Source organism: Ursus maritimus, unplaced genomic scaffold, assembly GCF_017311325.1.
Source record: "Ursus maritimus isolate PB19 unplaced genomic scaffold, ASM1731132v1 scaffold_6, whole genome shotgun sequence".
Lineage (NCBI taxonomy): Eukaryota > Metazoa > Chordata > Mammalia > Carnivora > Ursidae > Ursus > Ursus maritimus.
The window spans coordinates 69,912,095-69,922,246 of record NW_024426774.1 but is presented as its reverse complement, the minus strand read 5'-3'; the positions used below and the strand labels follow the sequence as shown (position 1 = coordinate 69,922,246).

The window sequence follows — 10,152 nt, the reverse complement described above, 5'->3', positions numbered from 1 at the left end:
GTGCAGCCGAAGGATACGCTGCAGCTGGAGAGCGCGGCCGAGGTCGGCTTCGTGCGCTTCTTCCAGGCCATGCCGGAGAAGCCGACCACTACGGTGCGCCTCTTCGACCGGGGCGACTTCTACACGGCGCACCACGAGGACGCGCTGCTGGCTGCCCGAGAAGTGTTCAAGACGCAGGGGGTAGTCAAGTACATAGGGCCGGCAGGTGAGGGCGGGGACGGCGCGGGCTCTCCTCAAGCCGTGGGCGGCGAGCGGGCTCTTGGGCGAGGAGTCACGGGGGCGGGGACGTCGGTGCCTCCCAGGGATGGCGCTTTCTCCCGCCGCTGCCTGGCCAAGTGGGGCGCCATCCGCCCCTGGCCCGCCTCCGGCCTGAGTCTGTCCCTCTGTAGCGGCCTCAGACCTGAACTAACAACGGACACGGAGGGAGCATCCGCTCTGCCAGGCGTTTTAATACATTGTTCTTTTTAATTGCACAGCAGTCGTGTGGGTGTCTGCCCATGGCCGCGCCTTGGCCCTGTAGATCTCCCCGCAAACTCCGGTCCAGGACTGAGATTTAAAATAGAAGGGAGTTTGGGAGACCATTTCATGTCACCAGTGTGGTTTTGCCCACATTTCACTTACACCTATGGTTCAGCGCAGGGGTCTGGAATGGGTTACTATTGATAGGTGGTATTGCCAAGTGGTCAGGATTTCGGACTTGGAGCCAGGTTTCGTGGTTTCACGTTGCGGCGCCTCCACTTAATAGCTGTGTGACTTTGGACTAGTCACGTATGTCTTGGCCTCAGCTCGGCCTTGCGTGCCCTCGGTAATCCGGCCCCAGCTCTCCCGCATCATCTCTCCCTGTAAGGCTGCAAACTTCTCACCCTATGTGAGCTCGATGTTCTAGATGCTTTATGTTCATTGCTTTACTCCCTGGCGCTGTTGTGATGATGGAAAGAGCATTCTGGGGGGAAGTGAGGAGTTGTGGGTTCTAGTGCTGCCTTTGCCACATGCAGATGGGATGTTAATGTTTCATTCATCAGACAAAAATTTATTGAATGCTGCTGTATCAGACAGGGTTATGAACACTGGGAAAGACAGTTGTCCTTGCCTTCACAGAGCTCTCTAGTGGAGAGCAAGGCAGAAATGATGGGCTCCATGGGAAGTTGTTGAAGACAGAAATGGCAACGATTGGAGACCACAGAAGAAGCATTTGATGAAAAATTAAATTCCACTTGAGTCTTGAAGGATGAGGCGTTTGCTGGGGAGAGGGTCTGAAAAGAGGCAGATGGGTGTCGCTGGAGCAGAAAACCAGGAGGAGGGTAGCCCGGGTGGGTGGGGTCAGAGACTGGAAGGCTTTTTTGTTGCTGTTGTATTGAGTTGAAATTTTATGCTGTAGGCCCAGAGGTTGGATGACTTAAGGTGGAGTGGTGTGTTGGACGTTTGCCTGTAAGATGGGGGGGATGGGTTAGAAGGGGCAAGAGGAGAGGTATGAGGATCCGTGAAGACCAGCCAGAGATTGTGAGGGATGGCTTCATGGTTAATGATGGTGTAAGTTGCTTTCCACTTTTAAAAGTTATTCAAGGCTAGGGCACTTAGCTCACCTATTTTTGTATTATGGGGTTTAGAATAACGTAAGGATTTAAAATGATGTAAAAGATTCTAAACGTACTTGTATGTTTGTGTGAATTGAATCAGATTTTTCTTTTCCTTTTTTGTTTTTTTTTTTTTAGGATTGTATTTATTTGACAGGGAGAGAGAGAGCACAAGCAGGGAGAGCAGCAGAGGGAGAGGGAGAAGTAGGCTATTGGCTGAGCTGGGAGCCCGTCGGGGCTTGATCCTAGCACCCTGGAATCATGACCTGAGCCTAAGGCAGACTCTTAGCCGATTGAGCCACCCAGATGCCTCTGGAATCACTGATTTTTCTAAGCACTTGTTAATGATTCTAATACTTTTATTTTCTAATTTAGATTATGAAAGGAATAATGAATGCTAAGCATTACACCATTTATTAGGAAGGACATTTAGTATGAATATCAGGAATCTTCTATACTGGAGTGTAGACTTTTATTTTTTATTTATTAAGATTTTATTTATTTATTTGACAGAGTACAAACAGGGGGAGCGGCAGGGTGAGGGAGAAGCAGGTTTCCGCTGAGCAGAGAGCCCCATATGGGGCTCCATCCCAGGACCCTGGGATCACGCCCTGAGCCGAAGGCAGACGCTTAACGACTGTGCCACCCAGGCGCCCCTGAGTGTAGACTTCTAAAAACAAAAATTTTCCTTTCATTGCTCTTGAAGGTTAAATTTTAGGTGCTTACTAGGCACATTTCTTTTCTTTTTTTTTTTTTTTTTAAAGATTTTATTTATTTATGTGACAGACAGCCAGCGAGAGAGGGAACACAGCAGGCGAGTGAGAGAGGAAGAAGCAGGCTCCCAGCAGAGGAGCCCGATGTGGGACTCGATCCCGGAACGCCGGGATCACGCCCTGAGCTGAAGGCAGACGCTTTAACGACTGTGCTACCCAGGCGCCCCGTCATTTCTAAGAATAATCTAGACAATCAGCTATCAGTCATGTTGAGAGCGGTGTTAAATGTGAATTTCACTTTTCAGAGATTAGCAAGTAAATGTGTGTTTTCCTATGGATCTAGTTCTTAGGTTACACATTTATGCCAAACGCACACTTAGGTAAAAGATTGTTCTAATATATGTTTGGGTAGGATAATAGCAGTTATAAAAAGATTGATCATTTTTTACTAGAAATTGTCTGAAATAAGTGAAAGAGGGAGGGACTCAAAAACAAAAATGTCCCAGAGATCCCCAAAGTGGGTGTCCTGCAGTTTTCACTGTGCAAAGTACAGTGTAACTGAGCGTCTGTTTAAATACTGTATGTTGATGTAAGCCTGCCAATACTTGTTTCTTGGGAGGAATTTTCCTTCATTTAATATTATGCCATACAGGTAAAGGGTTAACAAAACCTTTTCCTTTGCTTCTCTGTTCCACCTGGAAACCTTGGTCAAGTTAAGAAGGGTTAGGTACATTTCTAGGCAGCATTGCTTATTGAAGAAATGACCCTAGACTGGTAAATTATATCTGGACTGTAACGTGTGATGAACTATAAATACCTGATGAGGGTCCCATGCACTTGCGCTTGAGGCAAATCTTGGAGCCTGTGACCTTTTCCTGCGTTCTTTAGCAGTCATACTTGCTTCTGACTATAGAAGACCGAAATCGTTAGAACTCCCTCAATTTCCTGCCCTCAAACCTCTACTTTTTAAAAAAATATAACAGCCTGTTGAGGTATTATTTGCATACAGTTTGATTCACACATTTATTTATTTTTGATTCACACATGTAAATTATACAATTCAGTGTTTTGTTTTATAATTCAGTGGTTTTTAGTATATTCACAAAATTAAGCAACCATTATCGCAGTGCATCTTTTTTTTTTTTTTAATAGGCTCCATGCCCAGCATGGAGCCCAACATGGGGCTTGAACTCACGACCCTGAGATCAAGACCTGAGCTGAGATCAAGAGGTGGACGCTCAACCGACTGAGCCACCCAGACGCCCCACCACAGTACATCTTTCTTATTTATTTATTTATTTATTTATTTATTTAATTTATTTCAACTTTTTAAAAAATTTTAATTCAATTAAATATTTTTACTTATTTTTTAAAGTAATCTCTACACCCAACATGGGGCTTGACCTCAAGACCCTTAGATCAAGAGTCGGATGGATGCTGTAACCAACTGAGCCAGTCAGGTGCCCCGCAGTAAATTTTTAAAAATATTTTTGTCAGTCCTCAAAAGAAACCCTGGGCCCACTAGCAGTCACCCTCCCCCCGCCCCCCATTCTCCCAACACTAGACGACCACTAACCTGCCTTCTCTCTAGATTTGTTTATTCTGGACATTTCATAAAAATGGAATCATAAGGGCACCTGGGTGGTTCAGTCGGTTAAGCATCAGCCTTCGGCTCAGGTCATGTCCAGCTTCCTTGCTCAGCCAAGAGTCTGCTTCTCCCTCTGCCCCTCCTGCTGCTTGTGTGTTCTCTCTCTCGCAAATAAGTAAATAAAATCTTTTTTAAAAAATGGAATCATAATATGTGGTCTTTCTAACTGGGTTCTTTCACTTAATATTTTCAAGGTACGGGACACCTGGGTGTGGGTGGCTCAGTTGGTTAAGCATCTGCCTTCAGCTTAGGGGATGGGTCCTGGGATCGAGTGCTGCATGGGGCTCCATGCTCAGCGGGGAGCCTGCTTCTCCTGCTTGTTCTTTCTCTCTCTCTCTGGAAATAAAATCTTAAAATATTTTCAGGGTTCATCTCTGCTATCAGGACTTCATTCCTTTTTATTGACAAATAATATTTATTGTGTGGATATACCATATCTTGTTTTTACCTATTTGCCATTTCAAAGACATTTGAGTTACTTCTTGAACCTCTACTTTTTAATTTCATCTGTACCCATTCTTGCCTTCCCTATTGTGCCAGTGAAGAGGTGAGCCTTTTTTGTGGTCTGGATCTCATCCCCTCTTCTCAGAGGTAGCTTTCTGTTTCCTCTTCTCTGTCTGGTTCTAGTTCATTCTATTGGCATTTAGACTTAACATCTTTTTTTTTTTTTTTAAGATTTTATTTACTTATGAGAGAGAGGGAGAGAGAGGCAGAGGGAGAAACAGGCTCCCTGTGGAGCAGGGAGCCCTACGTGGGACTCCATCCCAGGACCCTGGGATCATGACCTGAGCCGAAGGCAGACGCTTAACTGACTGAGCCACTGAGGCACCCTAGACTTATTCACACCTTTTTAGCTACTTTTAATCTTCAACATCTAGTGCTCACATTATTATAAAAAAGCCCTGTGAGGGTCTCCTGGGTGGCTCAGTTGGTTAAATGGCTGCTTTCAGCTTGGGTCATGATCTCAGGGTCCTGGGATCGAGCCCCCTATTGGGCTTCCTGCTCAGTGGGGAGTCTGCTTCTCCCTCTCCCTCTGCTCTCTCACTTGCATTCTCTCTCAAATAAATGAATAAAATCTTTAAAAAAAGAAAAAAAAGCCTTGTGAGATGGGTTAGTACCTAGCTCCAATTTATAGATAAGGAAGCTGAGTGACTGAAAAAGAAAGTTACTTTTTGCCTCTTTTGCTGTCAGAACTCAGAAAGCATCTCCTTTTGGGAGCCTTTCTTGATTCCCATGTTAAGACTGCCGGGTTAGCTGCCCCTCTTGGGTGTTCCCTGCCCTTGGACCTTCTCCTTACCCTAGACACAGCGTTTATTCTACCTATTGCCTGTGTATCCCAATAGACTGAAAGCTCCTAGAGAGCAGGAACTGTGTTTTAACCAATGTCTGCCTCTGAATCCTGGCCCCTGGCACAATGCCCACGTGTAGCAGACACATGGTGATTCTTAGCTGAAAGGTTGGGGGCTCCACATTATTGAAGAGAAGAATCTCGTACGAACGTGAGGCTCTTCCTTCTGCTGTACCCCAGGTGGAGGCTGGGTAGCTTTCTGTTCCTGTTGCCCTTGTTTCACACCAGAAGGTCAGTTTTACTTCCCAGCTGGTTAGACAAAGCATACGATGCCAGTCTCTTCACCAGGAACGTAGAGTAGCTGTGCTTTAGGTGCTTGTCAGTAAATAAGATTTACAATGCACTGCCATGCAGTATGTCATAAAAACTCCTTTGAGAGAAATAGTATCTTTGGAGGATAACCTTGGCAGTTGGGCAGCCCGACTGTGCATTAGCAATGGCGATAGAGGAGGCCATGGGGGGAGTAGAATCACCTCCTTTGTCTCTTCACCCCACCCACTCTTAAGAAAGCACCCCTGTTGTGAACCTGTGTTCCTGTTGAAAGTGTCAGTAGAAAGATTTGACCGGATTGCTCTGGATCCTTGTCTCCAGGGCCAGGTAGATAACATTGATGTGCAGAATAGTTGGGCGTAATAGGGAGTGGTGGGGCTTGTGGCTCCGAGTGCTTGTTCATCCTCTGATGGCATTCAGTTTCGGGTACTTTAAAAACCCTGTGCTGGCCAGACGGTTCTGCTGGCACGTCCTCCTGGTTTGATGATTTAAGAGCTATTTCAGAATTTTGGCAGACTGATGTGTTTTTTTTTTCCCCTCTCAGAATTGTTTTCGCTGAGTTGGACTTCACAGTTGCCTTTTAATTTAAAGGATGATATGAAAAACAGTGTTTTTGAAACTCACTGTTGTATTTGCTGGAAGTTGCTGGTTAATATTCACAGTGGTGTTTATCAGTGCCTTTGGGAGAAATTCTCTGATTTTGTATTAACTCTAGTTTTCTGCTTTTTTTTTTTTAAGATTGATTTATTTTAGAGAGAGAGCCCACCCTAGTGGGGGGAGGGGCAGAGGGAGAGGAAGACAATCTCAAGTGGATTCCATGCTGAACCCAGTGTGGGGCTTGATCTCATGATGCATGCGATCATGACCTCAGCCGAAACCAAGGGTTGGACACTTAACTGATGGGCACTTGATGGACTGAGCCACCCAGGTGCCTGTGCTGCTTTTCTTGAGCGAGTTTTTTTTTCCCTTATTTTTATTTTTATGGTGTTTCATCTTTTGAATAATGTTACTCATGTGGAATTCAACTGGATGGGTTGGTAGGGTAACCAGTCATTCTGATTTGCTTGGGACTGAGGGGGCTCCTGGAACACTGGACTTAGAGTATTAAAACTGGGAGAGTCTTGGGCAAAATGGGATGAGTGCTAGGCAAAACCAAGAAATGATTTAGATAGGGCTGACCATTTAACTCAGGTTCTGATCCTGAGTATTAGTTGGGAGATCGTGAGTCGGCTGCAGGCTGGAGGTCTTCAGTCTCACGCATGCCTCTGCGAATGTGAGTACAGGCCTTGTTGGATGGGATTCTAGAGTAAACATAATTTTCATGCAACTTGCTTTCTAAATGCAAGCTAAACAGCAGTCTACTCAAGTCTGTAAGAAAATGTGACTTAAACTTACTGAGTTGATACTGGTGGCCTAAATAGTGTTTTACTCTAAGTTTGAACTGATTGCCCATATTTTAAAGATGGGGAGCTTTCAGAAAATTCATATTTTGAGCTGCGCTTTGAAAAATCTGCGCAGTTGAAAACTCTGGGTGTAAATATCCCCGCAGTTCGGCAGTGGGTTTGGAGCCGAGTGGCTGCTCTCTCTGACAAAGTCTAGATTCCTCCTTCACCCTGATGTGCTTTCCTTCTTTTGTCACTGTTCCCACCACTCCAGATGGTTTCTTTTGAAGACACTTGTCATGTCAGCTCTGTTGTTGCTCTTCTTGTGGCTTCCTTTGCTCATGTGATACCTGCCTGGTCGCTGTAGATGCTTGCCAGTCCTGGATGAGGTAATGAGGAATGTTCTAGGGAAGAACCTTAGGCAAGATTTGAGTCCTTTTTCTCGGTGTCTGACAGTGGGAATTCTTGCCAATACTAATGAAAGGAATATTGGAAGTATCAGCTATGCTTAGCTGTACAGAACAATTGCTTTATGTCATTTAATTAATCTTTATGCTTGTTTGTATCAGATATTTGTACTTGGCATGATCTATTATTAAATTGAGGTTAAATCTTTAATAAGATCCAGAATTGTCAGAATAATCTACAAGTATTACCTTTAAGTGAATAATTGGTATTACCTCTACTGAATGAAACCCAGTATTAGGACAACCCACATGCCCCCAGACATTGGCAAATGTCTGCTAGAGAAGCAGGATTGTTCGCAGTTGAGAACCAGTGATTTAAAATAAAGACCAAAAAGTTTGAAAACTCTGTGTTGATTGGATAGGGGAAATAGATGCACTCATTCTTCATGGATGATAGTGTTAACTGGCACAGCCAACCAAGGAGAATAGTCTGGCAATATTTATCAAAATCACTCAGATTCTTTGATAAAATCCAGTTTGGGAGCTTTATCTTACAGGTGTACTCAAATGTTTGGAGAGTGAAGCATGTACAAGATTATTTATGCAGCATTGTTGTTATAGCAGAAACTGGAAACAACCTATCTATCCATCAGTAAGAGACTAATTACATTATAGAACATCCTCAGAGTCATGGAATGTTTGCAGCTGTAAACACAAGCTGATTGTACTGATGGAACAACCTCCAAAATTTTTAAATTTTTAAATTTTAAAAAAAGCCGAGATGTAGAACAGTGTTTGTAGTATGCCCTTATTGATAGAGGAGCAAAGTAATGCTTGTGTGTGCATAGCTTGAGTTTGGGAATAAATTTTATAAACTGATAGCACTAGGCTGGTGAATTGGGTGTGTAGGGGATCAGTGGTGAAAGGGAAGTCTCCTTTTTGCTATACTTTTTTGAACCTTTGAATTCTGGTCTGTGTTACCTAGAACATTTTGAAATGAATAATGACTAATACATTTTTATGGGCCTTTTGGAAAAAATTTAATTGCATACAAATACTATAAGACTTTATTCAGACTTCTGAGAAACTATAAGAAAGGACAAGTAAGTTTAGCTAGATATGTATTTACTCATTCTTTTTTTTTTTTTTTAAAGATTTTATTTATTTGACAGAGAGAGACACAGCGAGAGAGGGAACACAAGCAGGGGGAGTGGGAGAGGGAGAAGCAGGCTTCCCGCTGAGCAGGGAGCCCGATGTGGGGCTCAATCCCAGGACCCGGGGATCACGCCCTGAGCCGAAGGCAGACACTTAACGACTGCGCCACCCAGGCGCCCCATCTTTGTATCTTCCTAATTTTTTATTTTGATGCATAGCTTCCACAGAAGGGGGCATGGTGGGATGCTGCATCTATTCACCTTTTTATACCCTTCAACTGGGATGAGTAGTAAGTAATAAATGCTTGATAAACAGTCTGTTGAAGGAATGAATTACTGAGAGAAGAGTGTAGCTTGGGGGAAGCCATTGTGTTAGGTACTTGAACACTTACTACTTTAAATTCTCAAATCTGTAACATGTATTTTTAATATTTTTCTTTAGGAACAAAGACTCTGGAGAGTGTTGTGCTTAGTAAAATGAATTTTGAGTCTTTTGTAAAAGATCTGCTTCTAGTTCGACAGTATAGAGTTGAAGTTTATAAGAATAGAGCTGGAAGTAAGGCCTCAAAGGAGAATGATTGGTATTTGGCATTTAAGGTAATTATCTTCCTCTTTAATTTGGTTATTATTTTTAAGAGTAGAAAAAATAAAGATGTGACAGAATTCTCTTGTGTGTTTTTAATATTCTAACCAGGTTGTGATAATAAAATGCTTTGAGGAATAAATATTGTTTAGCATGTGGTTTTTTTAATCATGATGTAATAGCAATTTGGAAATTCAGTAAATCCTTATTATTAGTATGAATACTTGGAGCTTTGTCAGGATCCCTGAAACCTAATAATAAAATAGACTTTATGTAAAATTGAATACCAGCATTAAAGATTTGATTTTATTGTTTTTAAAGTAGTATCACATAGATTGACTGTATCCCAGGTACCTCATTTATACACATTTGGTTTTTTTTAAGATTTAAAAATTTATTTTTATTGTAATTGGTTTTGAAGATTTTATTTATTTGAGAGAGAGAGAGAGATACAAAGCATGAGCAGGAGGGGCAGAGGGAGAGGGAGAGAGAATCTCAAGCCAACTCCACGCTGAGCGTGGAGCCTGATGCAGGGCTCTGTTCCAGGATCCTGATGTCATGACCTGAGCCAGAACCAAGAATCAGATACTCAACAGACTGAGCCACCCAGGCACCCTATTTTAATTTTTTAAAAAGATTTATTTGAGGGGCACTTGGGTGGCTCATTCATTAAGCCTCTGCCTTCAGGGTCCTGGGATCGAGCCCAGTGTTGGTCTCCCTGCTCAGCAGGAAGCCTGCTTCTCCCCCTCCCTCTGCCGCTCCCCTTGCTTGTGTGAGGGTGCGCGCGTGCGCTCTCTCTCGCTCTCTCTCTCTCTCTCTCTCTCTCTCGCTGTCTCTCTCTCTGTCAAATAAATTCTTAAAAAAAAAAGATTATTTGAGAAGGAGCTCAAGAGCAAGTTTTGGGGGCCAGAGAGAAAGAATCTCAAGCAGAGGACCTGCTGAGCACGGAGCCCCAGGCCACCCTGAGATCCAGACCTGAGTGGAAGTTGAGTCCGGAGCTTAACCGGATAAGCCACCCCTCCTTTTATTTTTTCAAATTTTCTGATGTTTTAAAACTTTAAAACTCTTTCTTT

The 10,152-nt window shown here is 43.4% G+C and overlaps 1 protein-coding gene across 1 annotated transcript in view; it reads left to right on the top strand.

Moving 5' to 3' along the window:
* The window catches only part of MSH2 (mutS homolog 2), a 72,482-nt gene that overhangs the window by 53 nt on the left and 62,277 nt on the right, over positions 1-10,152 (top strand). Inside the window, exons 1-2 of the mRNA XM_008700442.2 lie at positions 1-205; positions 8,939-9,093. The exon at positions 1-205 is cut by the window's left edge and continues 53 nt beyond it. Coding sequence (XP_008698664.2) covers positions 70-205; positions 8,939-9,093 — 291 coding nt within the window. The 5' untranslated portion in view covers positions 1-69. The remainder of the gene's footprint in view (positions 206-8,938; positions 9,094-10,152) is intronic.